This window comes from Penicilliopsis zonata (assembly GCF_001890105.1).
Source record: "Penicilliopsis zonata CBS 506.65 unplaced genomic scaffold ASPZOscaffold_3, whole genome shotgun sequence".
In the NCBI taxonomy this organism is placed as follows: domain Eukaryota; kingdom Fungi; phylum Ascomycota; class Eurotiomycetes; order Eurotiales; family Aspergillaceae; genus Penicilliopsis; species Penicilliopsis zonata.
The window spans coordinates 1,822,829-1,850,680 of record NW_019208913.1 but is presented as its reverse complement, the minus strand read 5'-3'; the positions used below and the strand labels follow the sequence as shown (position 1 = coordinate 1,850,680).

The 27,852-nt window shown below is 55.5% G+C and overlaps 8 protein-coding genes across 8 annotated transcripts; 5 read left to right on the top strand and 3 right to left on the bottom strand.

The window, feature by feature from the left end:
* Window positions 1-1,406: 1,406 nt before the first annotated feature.
* ASPZODRAFT_60509 (hypothetical protein) lies at window positions 1,407-2,741 on the top strand (the record flags this gene model as incomplete). Its single annotated transcript, XM_022728925.1, has 3 exons — window positions 1,407-1,647; window positions 1,732-2,314; window positions 2,375-2,741. 3 exons carry the CDS (start codon window positions 1,407-1,409, stop codon window positions 2,739-2,741), a joined length of 1,191 nt encoding a protein of 396 aa, XP_022583967.1.
* Window positions 2,742-3,112: 371 nt separating this feature from the next.
* Window positions 3,113-9,474, top strand: ASPZODRAFT_164964 (hypothetical protein; the record flags this gene model as incomplete). Its single annotated transcript, XM_022726692.1, has 3 exons — window positions 3,113-3,787; window positions 3,857-9,350; window positions 9,412-9,474. The coding sequence occupies exons 1-3, from the start codon at window positions 3,357-3,359 to the stop codon at window positions 9,472-9,474; spliced, it is 5,988 nt and encodes a 1,995-aa protein (XP_022583966.1). The 5' UTR covers window positions 3,113-3,356.
* Window positions 9,475-9,835: 361 nt separating this feature from the next.
* ASPZODRAFT_60505 (hypothetical protein) lies at window positions 9,836-12,556 on the top strand (the record flags this gene model as incomplete). Its single annotated transcript, XM_022728924.1, has 3 exons — window positions 9,836-9,961; window positions 10,024-11,595; window positions 11,651-12,556. 3 exons carry the CDS (start codon window positions 9,836-9,838, stop codon window positions 12,554-12,556), a joined length of 2,604 nt encoding a protein of 867 aa, XP_022583965.1.
* A 229-nt stretch (window positions 12,557-12,785) lies between these two features.
* On the bottom strand, window positions 12,786-13,919 carry ASPZODRAFT_14170 (hypothetical protein; the record flags this gene model as incomplete). Its single annotated transcript, XM_022724774.1, has 2 exons — window positions 12,786-13,722; window positions 13,798-13,919. The coding sequence occupies 2 exons, from the start codon at window positions 13,917-13,919 to the stop codon at window positions 12,786-12,788; spliced, it is 1,059 nt and encodes a 352-aa protein (XP_022583964.1).
* A 3,687-nt stretch (window positions 13,920-17,606) lies between these two features.
* Window positions 17,607-21,846, top strand: ASPZODRAFT_112423 (hypothetical protein). The gene is made up of 3 exons (XM_022721040.1): window positions 17,607-17,905; window positions 18,057-19,848; window positions 19,900-21,846. The coding sequence occupies exons 1-3, from the start codon at window positions 17,793-17,795 to the stop codon at window positions 21,685-21,687; spliced, it is 3,693 nt and encodes a 1,230-aa protein (XP_022583963.1). The 5' UTR covers window positions 17,607-17,792; the 3' UTR covers window positions 21,688-21,846.
* A 647-nt stretch (window positions 21,847-22,493) lies between these two features.
* Window positions 22,494-23,963, top strand: ASPZODRAFT_129922 (hypothetical protein). Its single transcript, XM_022722387.1, has 4 exons — window positions 22,494-22,742; window positions 22,817-22,899; window positions 23,009-23,664; window positions 23,801-23,963. The coding sequence occupies exons 1-4, from the start codon at window positions 22,520-22,522 to the stop codon at window positions 23,817-23,819; spliced, it is 981 nt and encodes a 326-aa protein (XP_022583962.1). The 5' UTR covers window positions 22,494-22,519; the 3' UTR covers window positions 23,820-23,963.
* Window positions 23,964-24,085: 122 nt separating this feature from the next.
* On the bottom strand, window positions 24,086-25,769 carry ASPZODRAFT_150337 (hypothetical protein; the record flags this gene model as incomplete). Its single annotated transcript, XM_022725607.1, has 5 exons — window positions 24,086-24,181; window positions 24,273-25,136; window positions 25,197-25,483; window positions 25,553-25,606; window positions 25,718-25,769. 5 exons carry the CDS (start codon window positions 25,767-25,769, stop codon window positions 24,086-24,088), a joined length of 1,353 nt encoding a protein of 450 aa, XP_022583961.1.
* Window positions 25,770-25,987: 218 nt separating this feature from the next.
* ASPZODRAFT_1485583 (hypothetical protein) lies at window positions 25,988-27,795 on the bottom strand. The gene is made up of 3 exons (XM_022725390.1): window positions 27,594-27,795; window positions 27,176-27,526; window positions 25,988-27,097 (listed from the first exon to the last, which is right to left on the bottom strand). Exons 2-3 carry the CDS (start codon window positions 27,398-27,400, stop codon window positions 26,126-26,128), a joined length of 1,197 nt encoding a protein of 398 aa, XP_022583960.1. The 5' UTR covers window positions 27,401-27,526; window positions 27,594-27,795; the 3' UTR covers window positions 25,988-26,125.
* Window positions 27,796-27,852: the final 57 nt, after the last annotated feature.

Sequence of the window (27,852 nt, the reverse complement as noted above, 5' to 3'; positions counted from 1 at the left end):
GAGACAAGAAAGTAGCAGTGAGACGAAGAAATCTGCCTGGCCCAGTTATCCTCCGTAAGCCTTCCCTCAATAATAATCGAGCACCTAGAGTATGGAGGGGCATACAAGTAAGGGACAGTCAGCCTGGCACGCAGGCGGGACACAACAGGGCGGCCGAAGGAGATGTTTTAAAGACCGAGACCGAAGGGAATCTTATTTCCTTCCTTTCTTCCCATTGGCATGCTTTATTTCTCGGCAGATGGACTCCAGTCTCCAGCAGTGGGGGCGACGCAAGCAGCTCCAGTGTCGCTTTCGTACGACGTACGACGTACTCCGTATAGCAGCAGCACCTAGTACCAACAAGGTAGGTGAGTCGTTTCAACTGACGAGCTGACAAGCTGACGAGTTGACGAGTTGACAAGCTGACAAGCTGGACGACGATCGATCGGCATGATTAGTGGCTTCGTATTATTCTGATCCATTCTCTGGGTCTGCTTACCACCGGGTTGTCTGGGATGCCAGCCCCTTGAAGGAGGGAGTTGAAAGGGAGGAGGTTTGGAAGCTGAACGGATCAGGCTGAAAGATTCTTTTTTTTTTCCTATTTTTTTTTTTTTTTTTCTCTCTTATGGCTACACCGACACTAAATAATAATAATGAACCTGAAGGTAGCAGAAACAGTAGTAACTGTATAGTAAGACGTACCTTGTCATCATATAAATAGTTACAACTCTATCTCTACATTGTATTACGTATTTCTATGCTGCGTCATGATTAGTTGGTGGCAAGAAAAAAATATCTGATTTGTTTGACCAATTGATTTCCTAACTACTTTACTCATAAATGCCAGTTTTCTCTATGTCTCTGTCGCTGTTCATAATAATCACGGTAGGGCTGAGAGGGAGGTTTTATGCCTGGATAGTTATGTACTGGTTATGTATTATGTGCTGCTGCATACAGTGTTTATGCTCACAGAAACAGCATAGCGTAAAATCTCGGCTTTTGTGCTCGGGCTTTGCAGATGCCGCTCCGTTCGGCGTCGCGGCCTCCGTCTTCCGTGTCCGCCGGATGCGGCGTGAGTCAGTAGTATAGAAAGTACTACATAGTGTAGAGTACTACATAGTGTAGAGAGAGAGTAGTATAGAGAGTACTACAGTATAGACACAAGTCAGCCTGTTGCGTTTCTGCTGTTAAACTGAGATCGGAGACTGGATACGAAATACGGATACGGAATACGGAGCAACCAACGACTGTGTTAGTAAGCACGTTACTAAGCACTGAGTCATCAACCTAGTCAGTAATTAGTCAGCAATTAGTCAGCATATGGACAGGAAACAACAATCAGCTCATCCAAACAAAACTCCTGGGACCTGTTGGCTACGGTCACCAGTTCCACTGTCAGAGTCAAGAATGTGCCTTTGACTATCCCAATGGGTAACCTGTTGCAGAGGCACCGCCCCCTCCGCAGCTTGACCGTTGCTTTTGCTCTGTGGAAGCTCCTGCTGCTGCTCGTCCTCGCTGCCTGTCCAGGGCCTGGATATGACACCTCGACGACCCTGCTGGCGGGAATCGGCTCCCTCCGGAACCTGGTGCGTTGGGACCCGGTCTATTTTGTTCACATTGCCGAGCAGGGGTACGTTTTCGAGCAGGAATGGGCGTTTGGGTATCCCCGTCTGCTAGGATGGCTTTCGGCAGGTATTTTCCCTGCAAGGGTCTACAGTGGCATGGCAAGACAACTGACTGACAGCTGGATAGGCCTCCAGTCCGATTCCCCCTCCGAAATTGCCCTCGTGGGCGTCGCTCTCTCGCATCTCTCTCACTACCTCTCTGTCCTGGTCCTGTACGGCCTGTCGGTCACCGTGCTAGGCCGTGACACGCCTGCAAAAGAGCGCGTCTGCCTGCTGGCAGCCGCCCTGCATATCATCACCCCCGCCGGTGCCTTTCTCTCCGCTCCCTACGGCGAGCCCCTTTTTGCCCTGCTCAACTTCGCCGGATACTACGTCTACTCCTCCTCGACGGGTCCCCGCCGAGTCGGACGTCTGTTGGGCGCCGCAGCCCTGTTCGCCGTGGCGACCACCGTCCGCAGCAATGGTATCCTCAGTGGCTTCCTGTTCGCCTCGGACGCCGTGCGCGAGTTGCACGCGCTCGTCGTTCATGGCTGCTCCGTCGCGGCGCTGGCCCGGCTGCTGCTCATCGTGATCGGAGGGTGTCTTGTCGCCCTGGGCTTTGTCGGTCCCCAGCTGCTCGCCTACCGCGACTATTGTCTCACCGACACACCCCGTCCGTGGTGCCAACAAGCCCTTCCGAGCATCTACGCCTGGGTTCAAGAAGAGTATTGGTGAGTCGAAGAAGGCAAGCTTCCTTTCAACTTGTAGTCATCACATCTAACGTAGAAAAGGAACGTCGGCTTCCTCCGGTACTGGACCGTTTCCAACATTCCTCTGTTTCTGCTCGCGACCCCCATGCTGGTCATCCTCGCCCTGTCGGCCCGGTGGGGAGTGTCGACTTCCTCTCCCATCTCTCGCCGCCAGCCTTGGCTACTTGCCCAGCTGGCTATCCCGCAGGGCCTGCTGGCCCTGCTGGCCCTGACAAGCTACCACGTCCAGACCATCAACCGTATTTCGTCCGGGTACCCCGTCTGGTACTGGTATCTCGCCCACCAGGCAGTCCACGGCCGTCGCGGGGCCACGCCGACCATCCGACTGATAACCGTCTACGCGCTGGTCCAGGCCGGGCTGTACGGCTCTTTTCTCCCGCCAGCTTGATCGTATTGCGTATGCGTCTGCCTGCCTGGTGGCAATGTAGATATAACCCGTACAAAAACTTCCACTTCACTTCACTTCACTTCACTTTCCCTCTATATATTCTAGATTCTCCCTTATGTTATCATATTAAATACTTTCTACTTTCTACCAAACCTGCAATCGTAAGGTTCTCGTTACGTGGAATTATGTCATCCACCCGCTGAAGGTCCACCGCCCGCAACCTCAACTCTCGCCCAGCAACCACCACCTCCAACACCTCCCCCATCACCAGCTGTCCAGCATCCCGACTGCTCGAGTTGGCGTCAGGATCCGAGTGTTTGCTTGCGAGAGAGAGGCGTGTTGCATGTTTTGCTGCAGCTGATGCCTGTGTCTGGCGCCTGCGAGGCCTGCTGATTGCCGCTGCTGCGGAGCTCATGCGAGCACGGACAAGAGCTTTGATTGAGCATTCGTACGTCTTTTTTAATCTTCATCTATCGACTGGCGTGTCTGTTATCGGTATCTGTCCATCATCCCTCGCTTTTCTCGCTTGTTTTCTTTCTGTGCGTTGTGTGGTTGAACCAGCTGGACTGACGGGACTCCTCCTCCAGCAATCACAGCGTCACCAAGAACACCAAGATGGACCACCCCGGTCCCAAGGCCATCCCCACGGCGGAGAACTTCCACCACGGCCATGAGCTCTCGCGAGCGACCTCGCCCGGCGGCGAGCCCGCCGTGGTGAACGGCGAGAGCGAGCAGAAGGCCCGCGTCCGCCCGCGGACGTACCCGTACTTCGACTATCTGCCCTATCCGCTCGAGCAGGAGCACGACCGCCAGGGAAGCCTCCGCGAGATCCTCAAACACCTGTACATCGCCGTCGAGGCGGGCGACTTTAGCCCCGGCGCGGCTCATTGGACCCGTGAGCTGCGTGGCTGGCTCTCCCTCAAGTTCGATCCCAACCGCCGGGACCGTACGAATCTCGTCCGTCTCTACTACGAGCTCGCTTTGGCTCCGGGCATCGATCCGAATGTTGCGGAACGCTTCGCCAGCATGTTCATGCTGCTCACAAAGTAGGTTATTAGTCATGTTGAGTTTTATGTTGAGAGAAGAGAAGAGAAGAGAGAAGCTGACAGTCACAGACGCAAGCATTACCTTCGCCCCGTCAAAGACCTCGTCCTCGACTGGAACCCATTGTACAAAGAGCTCAAGTCCTTTGTGCTGCCCACCGAGTCCGGCCTGGTCCATTCGACCAACCTGAAACGCAACATCAAGACCCTGACCAAGCTGTGTGCCTTTGCCCAGCTGTACTTTGATCCGTGCGAGCTGCCCGCCATGCTCGACGAGTTCCTCCCTCACTACACCACCTCCTTCTCCGAGGGCGCCTTCGTCGTGGCGGGCCTGATCAACCTGATGCTGCCCACCTCGCCCGCACCGCCCGGCCGCGAGGATCTACAGCCCCAGCGCTTCCTGCCCACCTACTTCCACCTCTGGTCGCTCGTCAGCCGCTCCAAGACCTTCGACATGACCTTCCTCGACTTTCTCTCCCGCCTCGCCCGAGACTCGCTGCCCGCCGCACAGGTCTCCTTCTCCGAGTACGGCATCTTCACCAGGGACCAGTCGGCCCTGATCTTCACCGCCATCCTGCGCTTGCTCGAGATCCCCGTCGGCCAGTCCACCTCGCCCTACAGTGCCCTCGTCGACATCTCGTCGGGTCTGGGCATCATGCTCGACCGGGACTCCAGGAAGCATCCCGTCGCACACCACATCGCCCGCTGGGTCGTCATGTCCTTGTCCCCCGCCTGCCTCGACGCCGAGGACTCGGTCCTGGCCCAGCTCGAGGGTCTCATCCAGGCCGTCGAGACCTTCTTCCACCCCTCCAACTCCGGCAGCTGGACCAAGACCCTCGCCCAACTCGTCTACTACCTCGCCGACTTCTTCGTCATGCGCTGGAACCGCGAACAGACCGGCGAGATGGACGTGCCCCCGGAGCGCCGCCTGACCGAGCCCTTGAAGCGCCGCTTCGTCCTCTGCCTGCGCGACGTCATCTTCATGGGCATCTACGCCAAGAGCAGCACCGCCATGACCTTCTCCCTCTCCACCTTGCAGAGCCTGGCCTACCTCGAACCCCATCTCATCCTCCCGGGCGCCCTCCAGCGCATCTACCCTTCGCTGCAGGGCCTGGTGGAGGTCCACCGCACCACCTCCTCTCTCCGCGCCCTGCAGGTCCTCGCCCGCGTCATCACCCGCACCAAGGGCTACCGCTGCCATATGACCACCCTGCTGGGCCTGGCGCTCCCGGGCATCGACGCCAACGACCTCGAAAAGTCCCTGCACGCCCTCTCCTTCATCCAGTCCGCCTGCTACAATATCCCCATGGCCGACTTGACCCAGGGCCGCGATGACGTCAACTGCGACATGCTCGTCCTCGATTGGATCGCCGGCGAGATGGAACGCATGGAGAGGGACGGCGTCGACATCCAGCTCAACTACGACACCGACCTGCCCGACGAGACCGAGGAGATGATCCTGCGCTCCTCCACCTGTAACTTTGGCGACTTCATCATCTCCTTCCTCGGCCGCGTCTTCACCCTGCTGGAGAACCTTCCCGACGTCTCGCGCGTCCGCAACGGCTCCCCCGAGGAGAACATCGTCAACACCCTGCCTGCGACGTTCATGCCGCTGCTGGCCTCGCTCTCCCCGGAGTACTACGACATCGCCCTCTCCAAGATCGTGGATTTCATCTCCAACCATGTCATCCACCAGGCCCGTGACGCCATGGCCTTCATCTGTAACGCCGTCTGCAAGGTCCACCCGGAGAAGGCTCTCAAGCGCTTCATCCCCGTCCTCATCCAGGCCATCCGCACCGAGATCGACGACAACGGCGCCGGCTCGACCCGTACCACCGGCACCGACGTCCTGCCCCGCGACCGCGGTCTCGTCTGGAACATCAGCATGCTCAGCATGTGCGTCGTCCATGTCGGCGACGCCGTGCTCGCCCACCGCCAGGAGCTCTTCGAGATCGCCGTCTACATGCAGGACAAGTGCCGCGGCATCCCTACCGTCCACATCTCCAACTTCATCCACCATCTGCTCCTCAACCTGACGGGCACCTACACCATGGACTATGCCCTCTACGAGCCAGACGTCGTCGCCCGCGGCATCGGCCCGGAACTCTGGAGCTACCGGCAGGACCTGCAGAAGCTGACGATCAAGTGGCACGTCCCTCAACGGGAGGAACTCGAGTTCGCCGTCGACCTGTTCTCCAACCAGGCCGAGTCGGCCCTGAAACATCTCACGGGACTCGTCAACGAGACCTCCAGCGTGAAACGTGATGGTAGCGGTAAAGATTGGTCCGATGAGGTCACCCGAAACCTCGTTCTCTTGCGGTTGATCCTGTCCGGCATCTCGATGCTCTTTGATTCCCAGGCGGCGGCGGCCGCGGCCGCCACCACCACCACCAAGGACAGCGGCCCAGAGGGGCAAACAGGGTCCGCATCTTCTGGAGACGTGGAAATGGCGAATGGTATAGAGTCATCGAATAACAACAATGATGATGAAGATGAAGATATCGATTCGGACGCTTCGCTCGATAGCTCCGACGAGGCAACCATCCGAGAGACCTTCTCATACCCGGCGGGATATCCACTCCCCGAGAGGGAGAACGATCCGCTCTACGTCTCCATCCATGCCTTGCGCGAACGGGCCGGCCATGTCTTGCACGAGGTACACCGGTTCCTGACGGAGAACCAGGAGGACGACGTGCCGTGTTTCGGGGCGCTGTATTCCGCCTACCGGTCCTGGTTCATCGACGTGGGAATCGAGCGATCCGCACACGTCCTCGACCGCGTCACCCGCCTCCTGGCCGCGGACATCCATCCGTACAAGATGAGCGGCATCCGCAAGGACTACCCACGCCCACTGCTGGTCCGTCGGGCGAACGTGTACCATCTGCAACGGCTGCGGCACAACGCGGCCCCGCGCCCGCGCTCGGCGCTGGACGAGGTCCTCCTGCTGGACTTGGCCGAGTCGTGCGTCTCGCTCTACACCGAGACACGCCGTAACGCACAGAGCGCGGGCGAGTCCGCTCTCCGGGCCATCTGGGGCTCCCGGCTACTGGTGATCCCACCCTTGCTACGAGCCCTACAGAGGGGGGTCAAGGAGAACGATCACGCCCGCATCAAGGGAGCGCTGTACACGCTCCTCCTCAGCAGTCTGGCCAAGACGGTCGGCCGGCACTGGAAGTACGCGCCCGCCCTCATCCGCACGTTCATCGACGCCAGCGCCATCGACCGCCCCTCTGTTCAGAAGATCTGCTCCAGCGCCGTCTTCCAGGTCATGGACTACGGGCGGGCCATGGAACGGATGGCCATTCTGGACCGGGACATCGTGGAGGCGATTGCTCCTCCTGAAGATGTGGACGGGGGCGGCAAGGACCCGCAAGCAGCCAGCGAGATCAAAGATGAGATTGAGCGGAAACGCAAGAGCATCAACAGGAAGCGGGTGGTGATTGAGAAGAAGAAGGCCGATCTGGCGGAGCAGCTGGTGAACCTGGCGCGCGTGGCGCACTGGAAGATCGCCAGCCGCGCCGCCACGATAGTGATCACCATGGGCCTGCGGTTCGACTACATTGCGAGCGAGAACCTGGTGGACCTGGTCACGATGGGGTCGATCGATGACCATCCGGGCCTGCGTGGCATGTACTCGCAGGCTCTGATCGCGCTCTTCACCATGATCGATGTGCGGGCCATCTGCGGCCACGACTACAAGAAGTACATCCTCGGCCATCAGACATTTCCCTCGAAACTGCAGGTGGCCACCAAGCGCCACGAAGAAGGGTGGACCGAGGCGTACCTGGCTGGGTTTGCCAAACCAGAGGCCGAGTACTACGTCGACCACGATTTCCCGGGCTGGCTGGTCTGGGCCTCGAACATGCCGGCGTACCGGGCCAACGTGCAGCGGGACATCGAGTACGACGGCGTGGAGTGGAAGATTCGCACGCACATGGGCCAGCTGTTCACGCGCGACTGGTTCTCCAAGTTCTTCATGTATCTGAAGCAAGAGCCGCGCGACCCTTCGGCGGACAAGTTCCGCATGCCGTGCGCGATGATGCTGCTCTATGCGTTTGAGCTCATGCTCCGGGACGGGCTCACGGCGGCCTCCTTCGCCGACGTCCAGGAGGAGATCGAGGCCGTCTTCGAGGACGGCAGCGACAAGCACCAGCACCGCGCGACGGCGGAGATCCTGGGCGCCCTGATCAGCTCCGTCACGGACTCCAGCGTGGAGAAGCGCACCCTGGTGTGGGAGTATGCGTTCCCCATCGTGCGCAAGATCTTCACGGACGGCCTGACGCCCGAGAATTCGGGCTACTGGACCACCTTCCTGCACATGGTGCTGCAGTGCCGCGACCCGCGGCGGGCCTGGCCGCTGGTCGACTGGCTGGCGAGCTTCCGGCTCGACATGTCCACCAACGCCGCCTTCAAGGAGAGTTCCAAGATCAACCTGCTGCACCAGTGCATCATCGACGCGGGCTGGCACTTCCAGCTGGAGAAGCCGATCGTCGCCGACTTCCTCGCCCACCTCGACCACCCGTACAAGGGGGTCCGCGAGGCCATCGGCCAGACGCTGGCCACCATCTGGCGCACGCGCTACCACGAGTCGTACCGCGACATTGCCGCGCTGGTGCAGGCCCAGCAGGACGCCTCCTCGGTGGGCACTTACCCTTACCAGCCGACCGAGGACTTCACAAGCACCCTGCGTGAGGTTTTCGAGCGGCTGGAACAGTGGCGCCAGGCCCGGCCCGCGGGGCAGCAGACCCCATCACCGTATACGTCCGGCAGCAAGACGGTGCTGCTCTGGCTGGACTCGACGCTCTCGTCGCACGAGTGCACGCAGCTGGTCCCCTTTTTCCCGGACGTGTTTACGGGCCAGCTGCTGCACATGATGGACGTCAAGGAGGACCCGGAGCTGCAGTCGCTTGCCTACCACGTCTTCCGCCATCTGCCCAACATCCCCTACCCGGCCGAGACCAACTCGGCCTTTATCCAGTCGCTGATCCAGATCGGACAGACGTCGCCCTCGTGGCACCAGCGCCTGCGCGTCATGATCAACATCCAGATCATCTACTTCCGGCGCCTGTTCCTGCTCTCGGCCACGGACCGCGAACGCCTGTTCGAATGCATCGCCAGCATGTTGCAGGATCCCCAGCACGAGGTCCGCGCCGGGGCCTCCGCCACCCTGTCTGGGATGATCCGCTGCTCGCCCATGCAGCTGCGCGAGATGATGGTCCAGCGCTTCCAGCAGCGGTTCACAACCACCCTCATCGAGAACCCCTTGCCCAAGAAACCACGTCACGCCGCCCGCTCGGGTCTCTCCTCGGTCGTCTCCTCGGGCGCCGGCACCCCGACCCCAGAACACACCCGGCTCATCCTCGTCCGCCACGGCGCCGTCCTCGGGCTGGGTGCCCTGATCCAAGCGTTCCCCTATAACAGCCCACCGCCGCGCTGGATGCCCGACGCCCTCACCACGCTCAGCATCCGCGCCGCCAGTGATCCGGGGATCGTCGGGTCGAGTGTGAAATCCATCATTAGCGAGTTCAAGAAGACGAGGCAGGATACGTGGCATATCGACTGCAAGGTAAGTCTCAAGCATTTCATCCAAGTATATCTGTATCTTAAGCGAATGACTAACCCTCTAGGCCTTTACCCAAGATCAACTAGAAGACCTCTCGGGCGTCCTGTGGAAGAGCTATTTTGCCTGATGCTATAGATAATTCAATGTTCTGGTTCCATGTCTCTTATGCCGGAGTATATGAGTCTAGTCTATTGCAGTAGATAAATAAGTAACTCATCAATTAATCAAATTGTCTACTCTATAAAGTGTCTTTGTATACAGCCTGTTGCTTATGTAATATCACATGTAGCCCTGTCGCTTATGTAATATCACGTGCCACACGTGACTAAACCGCCAGGTATCTCGAGTCTCAACAACGACCAGGAGACAAAGACGCGACGACGTCACGACAGTCACGGCTCGACGTGTGCACCCGGACCATCGTTATATTTATACTCCAGCCTGAGATATTTACCGCTGTCTCTATTTTTCCATCCTAGGTGCCCGCCATGGCTCCCAAGGACACCTTCTTCCGCTCGGCGGATATGAGCCTCACGCAGCTCTACATCGCCAACGAGATCGGGAGAGAGGTCGTCAGTGCGTTGGGAGAGCTGGGGCAGGTGCAGTTCAGAGATGTATGTTTTTTTTTTTTTTTTATTTTTGGTTTGGTTGACTGTGTAAGGTACTGATGATGTAGCTCAACCCCGAGACCAACGCGTTCCAGCGGACCTTCACCAAGGAGATCCGGCGGTTAGATAACGTCGAGAGGCAGCTGCGGTATTTCGGGGCTCAGATCGACAAGGCAGCGATTCCCATGAGACCGTCGACGGATTTTTCGGATACACTGGCCGCGCCGCTGGCGTCGGAGATTGACGAGTTGGCGGAACGGAGCGAGGGCCTGGAGCAGCGGATCGTCTCGCTCAACGACAGCTACGAAACGCTCAAGAAGCGCGAGGTCGAGCTGGTCGAATGGCGCTGGGTGCTCAAGGAAGCTGGCGGCTTCTTCGACCGCGCCCACAGCCATACGGAGGAGATCCGGCAGTCCTTCGACAACGACGAAGCCCCCTTGCTCCGTGACGTCGAGCACCACGGCGGCGCCAGTCGGCCCAATGGTGACGCTCACGGCCATAGCCAGCACCAGCCCCAGCAGCAGTCATTCACGGAGATGAATATCGGCTTCGTGGCAGGTGTCATCCCGCGGGACCGGATTGGTGCCTTTGAGCGCATCCTGTGGCGTACGCTGCGCGGTAACCTGTACATGAATCAGTCGGAGATCCCCGAGCCGATCATCGACGCGGCGACCAACGAGGAGATCCACAAGAACGTCTTTGTTATTTTCGCCCACGGCCGGCAGATTCTGGCCAAGATCCGCAAGATCTCCGAGTCGCTGGGGGCTTCGCTGTACAGCGTCGACGAGAACAGCGAGCTGCGCCGCGATCAGATCCACGAGGTCAATACCCGTCTGAGCGATGTGGGCAACGTGCTCCACACCACCAAGAACACCCTCGACGGCGAGCTCTCCCAGATCGCCCGTTCTCTTGTCGCGTGGATGATCATCGTCAAGAAGGAGAAGGCCGTCTACGACACGCTCAACAAGTTCTCGTATGACCAGGCTCGCAAGACCCTGATCGCCGAGGCGTGGTGTCCGACCAACTCGCTCTCCCTCATCAAGCTTACGCTGCAGGATGTCAACGACCGCGCCGGCTTGACCGTGCCCACCATCGTCAACCAGATCCGCACCAACAAGACGCCCCCGACCTACATGCGCACAAACAAGTTCACCGAGGGCTTCCAGACCATCGTCAACGCCTACGGTATCTCCAAGTACTCCGAGGTCAACCCGGGCCTCTACACCGTCGTCACTTTCCCCTTCCTGTTCGCCGTCATGTTCGGTGACATGGGCCACGGCTTCCTGATGGCCATGGCCGCCACCGCGATGATCTTCTTCGAGAAGCAACTGGCTCGCACCAAGCTCGACGAACTGACCTACATGGCCTTCTACGGCCGCTATATCATGCTGATGATGGGTCTCTTCTCCATCTACACCGGTTTCATCTACAACGATATCTTCTCTCGCTCCCTTGACTTGTTCCCCAGTGGGTGGAACTGGCCCGAGCACATTACCCCGGGCCAGGCCGTCGAGGCCTCCCTCGACAGCAGCTATCGCTATCCCTTTGGCTTGGACTGGAACTGGCACGAGGCCGACAACTCTCTTCTCTTCACCAACAGCTTGAAGATGAAGATGAGTATCTGCCTAGGCTGGGCTCACGTAAGTCTCTCGCATACGTGTATATTTTTTATTCAATTCTTCTCTAACAAGACAGATGACATATGCGTTGTGTCTGCAATATATCAATGCCCGCCACTTCAAGTCCAAGATCGACGTCTGGGGCAACTTCATCCCTGGGATGATCTTTTTCCAGTCCATCTTTGGCTACCTGGTCATCACCATTGTGTACAAGTGGTCCGTGGACTGGCCTGCCCGCGGGCAGTCTCCGCCCGGTCTGCTCAACATGCTGATCTTCATGTTTCTGTCGCCCGGCACGGTGGCCGAGCCCCTGTACTCCGGCCAGGCGTTTGTGCAGGTTGTGCTCATCCTGCTAGCCGTGTGCCAGGTGCCCATCATGCTGTTCCTGAAGCCCTTCTATCTGCGCTGGGAGCACAACCGCGCGCGTGCCCTGGGCTACCGTGGGCTGGGCGAGCACTCGCGCGTCAGCGCCCTGGACGAGGATGACGCCCGACTCCCCCTCACACGCGACAGCCTGGCCAGCGACGACGCCGGCGAGGGCGTCGCCATGATCGCGCAGGACCTGGGCGCCGACGGCGACGAGGAACACGAAGAGTTCGACTTCTCGGAGATCATGATCCACCAGGTCATCCACACCATCGAGTTCTGCCTCAACTGTATCTCGCACACGGCCTCCTACTTGCGTCTGTGGGCTTTGTCCTTGGCCCACCAGCAGCTCTCCATCGTCCTCTGGGATATGACCCTCGGCTCCGCCTTCTCCCAGGAGAACCCCACCGTCCGCACCATCATGATCTTCGTCACCTTCTTCATGTGGTTCCTCATGACCATCGCCGTTCTGTGCGTCATGGAGGGCACCTCCGCCATGCTGCACTCCCTGCGTCTGCACTGGGTCGAAGCCATGAGCAAGCATTTCATGGGTGACGGCTTGGCCTTTACCCCCTTTAGCTTCAAGACCTTGCTCGAGGACGAGCCGGTCGATTAAACGTTCCTTTTTTGTTTCTTTCTTTTTTTTTTTATTTCTTAAAGAGTCACATCTGACTTCTGTCATTCTTTGTAGACTAGAAATATATTACTGTTGAATTATCACTGGTTACAGTAGTACATATATTTTCTTTGTATAACTTTTTTCCAATTTTTTTTTTAAAATATATATAAAAGTTTTACATCAAGTCATAAAACAGGAAACTCGCCCCTATTTTTCCCTGGTGAACTTATTTGTTGAAGCGGGTGTACGTGTCGATGATCTTCTGCACTTCGTCCTTGGAGCCAAGGAAGACACCGCTGCGGTCATGGATGTGTTCGGGCACGACAGAGAGCAGGCGCTCCATGCGCGAGTTGACGGCGAGGCCGCCTGCGTTCTCGAAGACCATGGCCATTGGGGCACACTCGTACAGGATACGTAGCTTCCCCTTGGGGCTCTTCTTATCGGCCGGATAGGCAAACACACCTCCGTAGAGCAAGGTACGGTAGGCGTCGGCAACCATGCTGCCGATGTAGCGGGCGCTGTATGGCTTCTGGCCCTCGCCAGGGAACTTGAGCTCGTGAAAGTACTGCGTGCACCACTCATCCCAGTACATGCTGTTGCCCTCGTTGACGGAGTAGATGGCGCGCTTCGGGGGCAGACGCATGTTGGGGTGGGTCAGGATGAACTCTCCCAGCGAGTTCTCCAAAGTGAAGCCGTTGACACCGCCGCCGCGCATCGTGATGACCAGCTGCGCCGAGGCGCCGTACATGGTGAAGCCCGAGGCAACGAGCTCCGTGCCCGCGCGGAGAAGGTCCTGTGCGCTGACCGTGGTCTCGGCCGTCACCGACTCTGGCAGCTTGAAGATGCCGAAGATCGTGCCCACCGACACTCCGGCGTCGAGGTTCGATGACCCGTCGATCGGGTCGCACACAACCGCGTACCGTGCATGCGGGTGTTCGTTGAAGACAATCACCTCTTCCTCCTCCTCGGACACGAGGATGCGGCACTTGCCAGAGCCACGCATGGCCGAGATGAAGACATCGTTCCCGATCACGTCAAGCTTCTTCTGGTCGTCTCCGGTTGTGTTGGACGAACCCGCCAGCCCCGTCAGGTTAATCAACGAGGCCCGACGGATGTAGTATGCGATCGACTTGAAGGAGAATTGAAGAGCATGGCACAGGAGTCTGCAACGCCAGCCGTCATGTTAGCACTGTTTTATCATAATCTCTCTCGTACAAGATCCACGGGGCTAGCCTTACGTGAAGTCTCCCGTGGCTTCCGGGTGCTTCGTCTGTTCTTCAGTCAGGAATCGAGTGAGCGTGACGATGTCGGTGTTGATGTTCTCATGTCCGACGGGAGGAGCGCTTCCGTTGGCCGCCATGATGTTGTTGATGATGATGATGATGGTATGAAGATATTCCTGGTTATATAGATGGAACTTGTTGGGGTGATGTAATGAAGTCGACGTCTCTCGAGCAGCACCAGCTGACTTTAGCTGACTTTTAAGCTGTTACACCGGTACCAACCTCGGTTTAACGGAGCCAGTCTTCAACGATCCCGGTTCCCTTCGGGTGATACTTTTGTATATCGTCACAAGATCGACTGCGGGGTGGAGGCCAAGAGCAACCCAGGGGTTTTTTGAAGCTTTTTGACAATTGCGGTCGAGGGTAAACAGAAAGACACGATCGGAGACGAACACTCAGGAGTCAGGACCCAACCCAGAAGCTGACCAGCAGCTGTTTAAGAGCCATTCCAGTGCTCCGGATGTGGGGGAGCGTGAGTTGCCCCCAAAACCTTTTGCCGGTGGATAACGGTAACGTCAGAGCCCACCAAGTACCCGATACCTGAGAATAGGTGGGAACAATACCTGTTGGCCAGGTCACGGGTACCTCCCACAGGTCCCCGCCTACAGCCGGCCCCGGCTGCTTTTCTTGCACTGGCCGAATCTCCGAGATGACCCGCGATTTGGGACTCAGAACAGGAGGCAGCGGCGGGGGAAAGGGGGGAAGAGGATGGGGGGAAAAGGTTCTAGACGAACGAAGCCGATGAGTAAGAGAAATAATGATTAATCTTTGGTATGGCTTCCGCTGCCTAGACCACGGATCGCGGTGGAAAGACGAAACCGTTTTGTATGGTCGGACAGAGAAGTTCCATCAATAGGAGACGTCGAAGAGGCCGTTGAGAGTGGAATCCAGGCCAGACGCAACGGAGAGCCGTCTCGAGAGGGAGAATCTGGCGTACGATCGTCAGAGAGTCGTCTGTTTCTGCGTGAGAAGGGAGTCTTGAAGTGTTTCGCTCTCAGGAAGGCAGGAACATAGACACCACGTGATATGGGATACTGAGGCCTGAGGCATAAATGCTGTCAGGTGATAAGTAGATCAGGTGACCCTGTTACATAATGAGATGTTATGTAATATGTGTCGCTAACCCAGGAAAAGACTAGCCGCTCGGTTAGCGGGGAGCTTGAAAAAGTTCGCTTCGCATTTCTCTCGACGTTTTCAACTTCACACAACAACAACCCAGCAGGTTGTTTTCATCTTCTGCCTACACTGATGAGTGAGGTGGACAGTTGGGATCTAGACATGATTCTACGATGCTGCCTTGTTGATTGACTGTGACTAACTCGGGGATGTACTTTCTCGACAGTGCTCTGAGTTGTGGTAAGCATCAAACCTTTTCTCTTCTTTCTTCCCTCTGGTTTCCCCCCCTTATTATGATGACAACTTCAACCATATACAAACTAGAGTCTTTGACCTAAATGGAATGAAAACTCGGTTTTTGCACGTCAGGCTGAACTCTTGCCCACTGCTGTCGATGTCTCTTGATATTCAGTGTGGCATTCATGGACTAATTGTCTGGTCTAGGACTAACCCTGATACAATAATCAGCCTTCCAGTTCTTCGTAAACAGTGAGTTTTCCCTTGGTTTTTTCTTCTTCTTATGTCCACGTTTTCCCCTATCATGATGAACAATTGCGAAATATATACGCTGGAAATTACCGGCTGAGGCTTTCGGGCTCTTGAAGATATTTAATGGCTATTTCTGATCCTTCTTGTACTTTACTGTTTACTCGGAGTTTGTTGGTTATAGAATTGTGGCTAACATACCTAAGTGTCATCTAGGATACGGTCTTGCATGGACCATCTGCCCCGCTAGGGTGAGTAGACAATATTTTTTGTTCATTGCCTCATACACTCCGAAGATGAAGCGGCACTGGGCTCCGACGGCGTCCGACAGACGTCCGGTCGTGATGGATATGCCTTTTTTGCGGCAGGCCTAGAAAACCTCGCCCACTGAGATACATTGCTTTTCATACGCACTCGATAGTCATCTTAGTTAGCAAGAGTTCTGACGTCCAAAGTGCTAGTTCTAGCATTTGCTATGAGTATGGTCCTAGTCGGTGATAATGGTTAGTATTTATCTTGTTTTCTTCATTCTCATACCCAATCATTGTGATGATTACCTAGATGACGAGTCTTATTCGAGTTTTCGATGCAGACAACCTTCTTTTTTTTACCATTCATGCCTTTCTGACATCCTCCACTCGAGAACTGTTACTCATTCAAGTGGCTGAGAACCATTGTTAACGTCTCGAAATTAGGAACTTCTCTTGTATGTCGCCATGTGCTCATTGCCTCTCTACCCCTTTCATGATGATTTGACATCACAATAAAGACAAGCATATGTCCAAGTCAGATTTCTGGCAAAGACGACACCTGTCAAGACTGATCTCTTCGAAATCTTCTCGATACTGCACTGCCTTGTAATTTCTGGAGGTCTGACCTATCACTCGATTTAGGTCTGGTTCCCATGGTGGTATACACTACAGTACACCTTAGCCTGTGGAACGACACCCACTCCGTGTCATTCCACAGGCCAAGGCTGTTTATTAGATGGTGAGTAGAGATCTATCTCTTATCTTTCTATTCTCTTCCTCCCCCTCTGTATCTTTAAAATGATGATTTTTCTTTTATTTATCACGACGGTCAACAGAACTTTAACATTGATGACCACCGCCTTTGACAAGGCTTTTATCTGAAAATTATTTTTACGCATTGCTGCTTGCTTATCCTTATAAAGATTAAAGGCTAACAAGTGATTCCAGAACCATGACTCGCGGTCAAATCCTTTTTTTCTTCGGGGCTCACTGCAGTCCTATTCTTGAGCAAGGCTGAATGAATCCCTCAGCCGTTGCAAGGTGCCGACCTGCGTCGCCACCTGGACCCCTCCCTCTCTTTTCCCGAGGATGATATTCCTTGTAGAAAAGCACAGTAGTGCATATTTATAAATACATAATAAAGTTATCCTTTCTTGAAAACCCTTTTGATTACCATTTCTTTGGTTTAGGCCAGTGTTTAGCCTGAGATTCTTTTGGTAACCTTCAGTGTGTCCCGTGTTATGATGAACCCTGAGATTATGTTGGAGCCAATCTTGGCCATTCGCATGGTTCTGTTGGTCGACATCCCTGTCCTTTGTTCTGCATCGTGCTCTAGTTGGACAGCTGGCTCGCGTCCTGTTGGCCAAGAGGCCTCTCAGGGCTCACCTTAAGCGCCGACTGCTGCTAGCCTCAACCACGGCCTGTGACGGTTGGCCTCCGGCTGCAGCAATCGTCCTGGAGACAATCTTCCCTAGCTTCCTGTACCCTGGAGCCTCGTCTTGGCAGTTTCCAAATTTATCTTGTCTTTCCCCAGTCTGTGGACGACTCACCGCACGCCGCCGCGGCTCGACAGGGTGCGCGAAATATAGAAATGCGCGGTTGCGCGTGGCCCATCAGAGCGTCCCTCTGGCGCTGTTTCATCCGCCATGGCTTTACCTAGTTGTTCAGCTATCTAGCCGCTATGAATAGGTAGGCCTTGCCCCTCTTTCATTATTTTTTTCCGTGTGGGATGCTCTTGATTCCAGGGAGTTGGTCTGTATTCATCTCTGGCCACGACTGACGGCGCCCATGACCACCCACTACAGGTGGCCATCGTCCAGCAATGCCGGCGAAGAACCGCCTCTCATTCCAGATTATCTCGTTGGTCGTCAGACGAGGGCCGTCGCACATTCGCAATTTTCTCCGAACCTTCGAGGAGACCATGGGCTGCAACCGCCGCCACTGAACACCGCGGTGAATAGCCCTCATCTACAAGGCCTTGGAGTCGTGTTGAATTCTGCAACGCCTCTCTCCACGACAGCACTATCTAGCCCTTTCACCCACAGTCAATCGTCTTTTGCACCATCTCCTAGCAGTGCTGTCAGAGGCGTATCACCCATGGCACTACGGCAGTCTTCCTCGTACGCCGTTCCTTATAACCCTCGCGACTGGGGGCTGCCCGGGAATGGCGGCAGTCAGGGCCCAGCGGCGACGATGACGGTCTCGGTATCGTCACCGTCGCTTCAAGGAAATAGCAGCCGGCATCATAATGGCAATCACATGGTTCGGATGGCTCCGGCGATGAATAATCCTCGTACAGGTCTGTTACTGTCGTTTACTTCCAGTCTCCATTGAACAGTCTGTCTCTAGTAAAATGTAGAGACTTCCATGGTCTAATGCGACTGGTATAGATATCTCTCCGTCTCTGCCTCCGCCACCGTATTCGCCTCCGAGCCAGGGTCAGTCCACTGACCCGGCTGTGTCTGTCGCGTCTGTTTCGTCTTCTGCCGCGGTGTCATCATCGTATCCTGCTCCTGTGCAATCCCTGGGGGAGAGTCCCTTGAATCATCGACGACCAATGCCTCGCCCGCGACCGCTTTCCATGGTCCACTTGGGTGATACAGGTTCTGGTGGGCAGGTGGCATATCTTCCACCACCGCCCCCCCTGGGTGCCAACTCCTCTCTCCAGAATCGCTCTCACGGCCCAAGGTCCCGACTGTCCAATGCCTTTTCCCCACCGGAGAACAACCAGTCGTTCTCCTCTATTGATCTCCAACACATGCCCAGCACACCCTATGTGATGGATGGCTCACCGATCCCTCCTGCCTCCAGACGAGCTGTTTCTGCCGGCGCTGTCGTAAGTAGTGCGGGATCGTCCTGGAACGCCCGTCAATCCAGTGATAGCCCCCCTCAAGGGAGCTGGGAGCCAGGAATGCCTCTACCCCCGCCCCCTCCTGGACCCCCGCCGACCACCAGGTCGCAGAGCGTCAGCGGCTCATCCGATACTGTATCATCAAGGCACAGTATGCATCTTCCGCGCGCGAGAGCACGGCAACCTCCGGTCATGGGGACCACTTTGGACAGAATCCCGCCGACACCGGCGGACTGGGTGGACGATACCACCACCGACAGCGATCCCAGCCTTAAGCAAAAAGTCCCGTTGCACATTGTGACCGGACCGCCATCCACCTTACTCCCGGAAGTTGCCGCGCCTGGGGGATCTAGTGTGCATCCATCACCTCCAAGCCGCAGGCCTTCAAATAGCGGGTTGTTCCGTAGCCCGGCAGTTCGAGACCCAAGTGCCAAGGGGATTCGCGAACGGCGCGTTGAAAGACGGAGCCGACAGGGTCTCGGCTCACAGGACCTCAGCGCGGTCTCATCAAGCAGCAACCCGTGGGCTAGTGATCTGGACCGAACCCAAGCAGTGAAGCCGGCCAACCTGGACTTCCCGGCTCCAGGTCAACAGATAGACTCTGACCGTTCCCTGTTCCCAGCCAGATTCACGCCGAAGAGTGCCCGAAGTATCGGCTCTGATGGGCAGCCGACAGGGAACCGCCCGAGAACTTCCTCAACGGGCCTTTTTTCGAATCGATCCTCGCTTTCGACCCCGCGGCCTGAAGTCACTTCCGGCTCTGGTTCCGGCTCTGGCTCTGGTCCCCAGGGATTCGGGATGGGGGGCGCATACGCCCACACCCCGCCGTTCTCCCCGGGTAGCCATGCAGACCCTTCGCCGTACGCCAAAACGATGCCTCATCCGGTGAATCCGAAAGCGCTACCAACACCTCCCCCGCAGCATCCACAAGAGATCAGCCCTGCTAGTCGCCGTGGATCCAATAGCGGCGGCGGATTGGGCGATCGACCAGTGTCTCATCTACTTCACTTGCCCAACGATACCATAACCGTGCCCCCTCCATTGACGCCCCGTCGCCCTCCACCAGAGCCGACCAGGTCGACGGAGAAGGTTCGAGATACTGCTTTTCTGCAGGAGGCCATTCGGCGACATCAGGAGTTCATTGAAAAGGAGGCGACCGCAGCTAGTGAAGAGGAAGCGCTAAAGTTGTTTGCAGACTTCGTTCTCAGCGAGTCCCACATCAGACGGGAACGGTACAAAGATATATGGGATCATTCTGGCTTTGATGTGGAGGATGTCCGTCGGAATCTGTTCGAGGTACCAGTCAAGCAGACACTCGAGCAGACGGCGGCAGCAACAACGCCAACCAACCAGCCTGTACCGGGGCATTGTTCTCCGTATCGGTCTCGGTCTCTTTCTTCTTCTCGTCCAGCATCCAGAGGGAACATAAGCACTTCCAACGTCACGGACAACCCGCCAATGCGGCCTGAATCGGGCTGGTGGAACAACTACAAACCTTCCCTGTCACCCATCGCTAGTATGAGCATGAGCAATGAGAGCTCGCGTGGCCGGGCGCCTAGTCGCTGGTGGGAATCTGTGTCGAGCAGTGACGGTCGGGACCCACGAGTACAACGATCCAAACGCGAGTCTAAATACATGGGCGTGCAGCAGGAAATACGCGAGGCGATGCAGTGGGCAAACATGCCGTCGCTTTCAGCGTTGAATGAAGACCAGTCAGGCACTCACTTCGTGTACGGACCGGACGAGTACCCGCCGGAAAAGGTCGGCTGGCATGAAGAAGATGGCGGTGATGAGACCGTCTGTCCTGCCGAGCGCACCCCCAACGCACTGAACACGTTCTCCGTGTCGACCGAGACGCATAAAATGGACGTATCGAGGCTGATCACATTACCGCCGCCCTACCCGCGCCACTATCCCGCCGTGAACAACAGCCATCCGGACCTGGTGGCATACCGGACGACCGTGCGGTCGATCACGGATCTGTCGGAGGTCAAGGCGACTCGGCAGAGACACAAGACGCAGACGGAGCGACTGCAGAAAGAACACCAGGAACGGGTACAGCAGAACCGACGGCTATTCAAAGAAAACATCCAGAGTCAGATCCAACAGGGGAGCCTCTCGTTCGCCGAGGCTGCGGAAGCCGAGGCTGCCTTGGCCATCGAAGAGCAGCAGGCCGAGCGCGAGCTAGCCAAGGCCGAGCTGGACACATACCAGGACACAGTACTGAAGCCGATGCACGCGATTCTGACCGACCGAATCGAACGGGCGACGGCCTCCATGGACAAGCTTTGCAGCCAACTCTTTGACGACGCGCAGAACGAGACGCCCGATCAGACGCAGGCGGAGGGAGACGAGAAACCGGAACTCCTGGAGAAGATCACGCAGCTGAAATGGTTGTTCGAGGCGCGCGAGCAGCTCCACCGGGAAGTCTATGAGCTCGTCGGCGGCCGCGATGAGAAGTACCAGGCTGTGGTCTCGCTACCGTACAAGCACAGCGGCAACGAGGACAAGGCGCGCGAGACCAGCGCCTTCTTCGCCCAGGACGCGATGGACCGCCGGGTGCAGCACGAGGCGGCGGCGCTGGCTCGGCTGGAATCCTTCCTTGACGTGATCGAACAGAACGTCGTGCGCGGCGTGGAGATCCAACTCTCAAGCTTCTGGGACATTGCCCCGAGCCTTCTGGCGCTCGTCCAACAGATTCCCGACCAGCTCGACGGCTTCGAGATCCAGATCCCCGCGGGCGAGTACGACGAGAACCCAAGCTACCAGGCCCACCCGCTCCAGTATCTTTACTCGGTGGTATGGCACGCCGAACGCTCCAGCTACCAGTACATCGAGTCGCAGACGAACCTACTCTGCCTGCTGCACGAGGTCAAGTCGGCCGTCATGCGCGCCAACTACAAGCACATCGAAGCGCAGCGCATCCGCCAGGGCGAGCCGGAAGACACCGTCCACGAGGAGACGCACGGTTTGCGCGCGGACGAAGAGCGTCATCTGACGGCCGATCTCAAGGATAAAGTCGGTACTGTCGAGAGCCAGTGGACCGAGGCGCTGGGCAGTCATATCGAGGCGCTGCGTGAGCGGGTCAAGGCCCAGCTTCAGGCTGAGGATGGGTGGGAGGACATGGAACAACTCGAGTGATGAATAATGAATATGGTTTTTTTTTCTTTCTTTCTTCTTTTTCTGAATGATACCCATCCGGTCGCTACAAATATTTACTAAATACAAATTGACTACTTGACAGTACACTCAAAGTTGTGCCTCATAGTACTATAGAAGAGGATCTCGAGTATTTAATACATAGTAATACATATTTTACACAGAAATACGCCGTAATATACCACTACTACGAAGATAGCTAGACTGTATTACTAACACACACGTGACCTCTCCCTTCTAGAGCTTTCCTTCCGCGTCTGCGGCTTTTCCACTTCTTGCGAATGGAAGAATAAAACGGTCTAAATAGACCTTCCCCCTCCTCTGCCACGGTATCTATCTCCCTTGAGCTCTGTCTTCTGTGGTCGACTGTGGACTTCATTGATCTACCTCCGTGCAGGAAATTATAATTGGATCTCCCCTGTGTGGTACTGTAAGTTGGTTTTTTTCTCCCTTTGTGTTGTGTGAAAATTTCCACCTCATCCCCCCCCCCCCCTATTATCATTCAGCGCCGGGTGAGCTGCATTGAGGACTCCTCCTTGCCTCTCACCCTGCTCTGATCTCGAGATGATGATATTTCCATAGCTGGCACCAGTCATAGAACGATGATCGTATGGTTGTCGTCGCTGCTGATTAGCTCAAGTCCGGGAACGCTACCCAGGATCCTGATCTCTTGCTTTCAATCTTTTGCTCGTGTTTATATCACCTGTTTTGCTTTGAGATGGTCATGGCTAACATATGAGGTGATTGGATAGAATCTAGCTTCGCTTTTCCTGCTGTAGAGCAGCCGTTGGAAAAAAAAAAAGATATATAAAAAATGGTCCTTCACAACCCTAACAACTGGCACTGGGTCAATAAGGATGCCTCACCCTGGGCCAAAGAATACCTGAAGGAGAACCTCTGTGTCATCAGCGCAGAAGAAAACGGCGTGACTGCAAAAGTAGAAAGCCTATTGACCATGGATGGCGATGTAGACGTTAGCCAGCGGAAGGGCAAGGTGATCACCTTGTTTGATGTCAAGCTGCAGCTGGAATACCAAGGTTTGTGGCTTGGCTTTTGGTATCTCTTCTTATTATCAATTAGATTTGAAACTAAAAACCGTTGCACTTCGTAGGTAAGACCAAGGACGGTGAGTCCGTCAGTGGCACAATCACCATTCCTGAGGTAGCCCACGATACCGAGGAAGACGAGTATGTCGTACGTTCCCTTTCCCCCCGCCCCCAAGATAAAAAAAAAGAAATTCCCCTGGAAAGATTCGTACGGTATTAACCGTTGTGCGTGTTTTTCTTTTTTCTTCTTCGAATAGTTTGAGATTGAAATCTACTCGGACTCTCCCTCCAAACAGCCCGTGAAGGACCTTGTGCGCTCCAAGATCATCCCGCAGCTGAGGCAGGCGCTGTTCAAACTCGCCCCGGCCTTGATCGCCGAGCATGGCAAGGATATCCAGCATGCGCCGGGCTCCAACCCTTCTAGCGGATTTGCTACCCCTACCTACCATCCCCAGGCGACCAAGACCTCTGTCCCTGCCCCCTCAACCTCCACCTCCACTGCCGGCAAGGTTGCCGTCAACACCACGACGGTGTCTGCGTCGGACGAGTTCCGTACCACCGCCGAGGAGCTCTACACCACCTTCATCGACCCCCAACGCATCGCTGCCTTCACCCGTGCCCCACCCCGTCAGTTTGACGGAGCTCACGTCGGCGGAAAGTTCTCCATCTTCGACGGCAACGTGACTGGCGAGTATGAGAAGCTGGAGGCACCCACTCGTATTGTTCAGAAGTGGCGTCTCGCCCAGTGGCCGGCGGGTCACTACAGCACCCTCGAGGTCAAATTCCACCAGAACGACGTCGACGGCGTCACTCAGATGCGTGTCACCTGGACCGGTGTGCCGGTGGGACAGGAAGACGTCACCAAGCAAAACTGGGACGTTTACTACGTCCGCAGTATCAAGCAGACTTTCGGGTATGTCACTACCTAGCTGTAGCTACCTTCTCACCCGCATTCCTTACCGTGATCTCTTTCAGATCCCCTTCACAGTCTGCTTCGCTCTTCACTTGGACTCGATTACTGATGATTTTCTTCCTTTTTCTGGCTATAGGTTTGGCACGATTCTCTGATAATATGTTAAATATGAAAAGAAATGCGAAATGAATTTCTAAGGCTTGCCATGTGCAATGTTACAAATGATCTATGATAGAACAATGATAATGAACAATCTGTACCTGGTACATGTTCGAGTTGCCCTGGCACTTGATGAAAGGCATTCGTATTCAATGGGAGTATTGATTTAGACCTGTATTTTGTATATATATATATATATATTATTCCGAAAGAAGGAAAATAGAAGGGAAATTTTTCTTTTGATTCCCGCGGGTCATCTAATTTAAAGAGTCTTCTCGATCATCTCGATACCATAGTCATCCTTGAGCGTCTTGATGAGAGGCTCACAGACATCCCAGGACATGGGAGCGACGACGCCCTGAGATTAGTTAGTTTATAAAAAGCAACAGTAAGTTTTTTTTTTTTTTTTTTTTTTTTTTTTTTTTTTTTCTTTGGAGAAGAAACAATACCTTCTGGCTGATGGTTCCATCAAGGACCAACTTAACGGCGACACCGCAGGGAACACCGACGGTCTTGGCCATGGCGGAGTAGCCGCCGGGGACACCGTACTCGCAGAGGGTGGAGGTACGGGTCTCGGTGGCGCCGTCTGCGTGCTCGATCTCGAAGCGGTGCTGGAGCATGACGAGGTCACGCTCGTGCGGGGCGTACTGCATCTTCTGCTCGAGGGTAGCGCAGAGGGTGTCGAGCGGGTTGCCGCGCGGGGTGATGAGCTCGTCAGAGAAGAGGCCGATCCAGCGCAGCCCGGCGAGGAGACGGTTGCGCTCCTCGTTGTCGGAGAAACCGGTCTTGGAGGCGATAGCCCACTGCAGGTCCTTCTCGGAGGCCGAGGTGGCGCTGAGGATCTGACGGGTGGCCTCCTTCCAGGCGATGGGCTTGGTGAGGAAGTCGGCGGGGGTGTCGTCGAGGAATCCCATGTCGACCAGCACCTTGATCATCTCCGGGAACCCCTGGTAGCGCAGCGTGCCGCGGACGATGGTCTGCGCCTCGGGGATGTTGTACCGCTCGCGGTACGGGGTCGAGTCGCGGTTCGGGTACGCGACAAACGCAAAACCAGGGTAGATGAAGTAGGGCTTGGCCGTCGCCATCAGCTCCGGGCCCTCCACGCTGAACTCCTTGCCGTCCTTGTAGAACTTGGCCGCGTTGCGCAGCGCCAGGAGCACGCCCCGGCTTGACCACGAGAACTTGTACCCGAGCGGGTTGTCCGAGTCCTCGGGGGCGGGGAGTCCTCCGCAGTACGACAGGAAGGATGTGATCTTGCCGCCAGCCTGGTGCACCTCGGAAATGGTCTTGACCGCGTACAGATGATCAATGCCCTGGCAATCAAAGATCACTATTAGCCATTTTCCTCAAGCAAGCTGGTAAGTGGAACGTACAGGATCCAGACCGATCTCGTTCATGACCGTGATTCCAGCCTTCTTGCACTCTTCATCCAGCTCCATCATCGCCGGCGAGACGTACGAGGTAGTCACAACGTGCTTCTTGGTGCGGATGGCCGCCTTGATCACCGTCGCGTGGAAGGTGTAGGGGATCAAGGAGATGACCAGGTCAACCTGCTCCAGGGCCTTGTCAAGGGCCGCGGCATCGTTAACGTCCAGCGAGATGGCCTTGGTGTTCTGGAATCCAGCGCCGAGCTTCTGGGTGCTCTCGAGGGTACGGCAGGCTATATAGATTGATATGATGTTAGGGAATACCTATATACCACTGATTGAGGATGTTTGCATCTACATACCGACGGTCACCTCGACGCCAGCCTTGCTGAGAACCTCAACAGTGGGCTTGGTCACTACACACACACACACAGTCAGTTACCGTATATTATATTATTCATCCATTCTCGTGCGGTGCGGGGCAATTGGGATGAGTTGCTGCTCCGCATCGTGAAAGGAGTTCATACCGAAGCCCGAGCCAAGGAGGAGGACTTTGGATCCGGCAACTTGCTGAACCATTTTGACTAGATGTGATTTGCAAACAGGGAGTATGAAACAATGAATGAATCTTCTCTCTCAAGAGTCAAGCAAGACTGAACGCTCCTCTCGCCCTGTTTCCTCCCCCACTGGAAAGCGGATGACTCATTCTACACGTGACTAATGGCCCACTCTATCGATAAGCAGCACTCCGAAATCGGCCTGTACGACAGACTGTTTTCGGATATTTATACAGTAAAATAGTTACAAGGTAAGGTACTACATAGGAGAAAGAAATAAGTTCATTTTGTGGGTAGCAGAATCCAGCCAACTCCCAACTCCCCGGTAACAATGCAGATAATGTATAATAACACAGGTATTCTGGTCTATGGAATCAATTATATAGCCTTCGGTTTGGCTGCCTCAGAGGGCATATAGCCATCCGCGTTGTCATTGTAGGAATCGAGCACGTCGCCGTCAAAGTTGCCCTCTGCTTCGGGGTTCTTCTTCATCTTGGATATCCTTCGTTGCCAGCCGAGAAGCACGGGGAGGAAGTGCCAGAGATCAAATTCCGGCCACAAGACATCCAAGAAGACAATCTCGGTATCCTCGTGAGTCTGCCAGAGCATGAAATCGCTTAAACGCTCCACTCCCGACGTCCGGATCAGGAGGTCGAGGGGAGGGTTGTCCTTGGTAAACATGTGGTCGGTCAATGTCTGTCGAGTGATAGCTTCAGGGGAGATGAATTGGGGTCCCTTGACCCCCGTAGCCTGTCCGTCTTGGTGTCCGAGGTGGTGGAGGGTGGTTGACGAGGAGAAGGAAGACTCCGACTCGTACAGCTCATCCGGTTCTTGATTCGACGTGGCGCCCTCGTCTTCTGCCGTAGACGCTACGGAAACCGACTCGATGTCGCTCGTTGGATCTTGTACCTTCGCATGAAGTGATTGTGCTTGGATGTTGAGGGCGATGTGAGACTGTGAAAATGGCGCGCGCGGCACGGATGAAGAATGGGCCCGTTTCACGGGGGTGCTGTATTCAGCCACAGTATCGCGGATCGCTGTCGTGATTTCGTCTCTGGAGGTGTACGGGAAGCAGATATTTAGGACCCGATCACCGTTGCGGCTCGTCAATTCCGCGGCTCGGTTGACGGCAGCGAGAACGTCTGGCTTGAGCATGTCCAGGCGGCCAAGAACGCGAACTCTTGCCCCGTAGCGATCAAGCAAATCTCCGTGTTGCGCCATCTGAGACAGTTTCACCTTGGCCATGTCCATCAGGGCATCCACCTCGAATTTCGAGCGCTTGAAGTTCTCAATGCTGAAGGCGTAAATCGTGACGACTTTGACACCGCTTTTGTAACATACTTCGAGAATCTGGACAAAAAATAACTCCGAGTCAGTCTCCAGTATCGGAGAAAAAAAAGCTGGTCTAGCAAGCCAAGGTCGTCATACCTTCGCCAGCGCCTCGAAGCCCAGATTATGTCCCTCCACCGTTTCAATTCCATGCGTCCGAGCGAACCGCCGGTTTCCGTCCATCACAAAAGCGACATGCTGGGGAATGGGGCCCTGCTTCAATGCCCCAATCAACAGCTCCCTGAGGTTGGAGATGGCAAACTCGACCGGCGGAGAGGCAAGAAACCACTTCCGGAGCTTCGAGAGATGCATTGACGTCGACATTGTGTTTGAATTGTATCTAGAATAGAAGAAATAGGTATGCGATAAAGGAGATTGTTGTGATTAAGTGAGGATGCAAGTTGTCGATTTGGAAAAAAAACAGTCTGGAATGAAAGCGGAAAAAGAACCCTGTAGCACTGTCAACTACTGCAACCAACACCAAGAAATGAAAAAGAATATCTCTCTAGTGACAAACCTCGGTCTTGAAATTGAATTCCGCAGACAAAAAAAAAAAAAGAAGAAACCCAGGTGGTCTGGAGGCGAGGTGAGAAGAGTTGATCTGACAAGTTGCCACTACGTGTCGTCACTGGAAGACAGGCCGAAGATCCTGCCAACAGCACACAGTAGTATGAAATGGTGGAATTCAAATTCAGATGCAATATAAATGCAGCGCTAGAAGGGCCAAACGAGAGAATGTGAAGAGATCATGAAATGCGACCAGGAAAGGGCGAGCG

Excerpts from the sequence above, each read along its gene's own strand:
- ASPZODRAFT_129922 (XM_022722387.1), top strand. The coding sequence starts at position 22,520 with ATGGTCCTTCACAACCCTAACAACTGGCACTGGGTCAATAAGGATGCC. Across the intron at positions 22,743-22,816 it reads GCTGCAGCTGGAATACCAAG|GTAAGACCAAGGACGGTGAG; the intron begins GTTTGTGGCTTG and ends TGCACTTCGTAG. Across the intron at positions 22,900-23,008 it reads CCGAGGAAGACGAGTATGTC|TTTGAGATTGAAATCTACTC; the intron begins GTACGTTCCCTT and ends TTCTTCGAATAG.
- ASPZODRAFT_1485583 (XM_022725390.1), bottom strand. The coding sequence starts at position 27,400 with ATGTCGACGTCAATGCATCTCTCGAAGCTCCGGAAGTGGTTTCTTGCC. Across the intron at positions 27,098-27,175 it reads GCTTCGAGGCGCTGGCGAAG|ATTCTCGAAGTATGTTACAA; the intron begins GTATGACGACCT and ends TTTTTTGTCCAG.
- ASPZODRAFT_112423 (XM_022721040.1), top strand. The coding sequence starts at position 17,793 with ATGGCACTACGGCAGTCTTCCTCGTACGCCGTTCCTTATAACCCTCGC. Across the intron at positions 17,906-18,056 it reads ACGATGACGGTCTCGGTATC|ACTTCCATGGTCTAATGCGA; the intron begins GTCACCGTCGCT and ends TAAAATGTAGAG. Across the intron at positions 19,849-19,899 it reads GGAATCTGTTCGAGGTACCA|CCTGTACCGGGGCATTGTTC; the intron begins GTCAAGCAGACA and ends CCAACCAACCAG.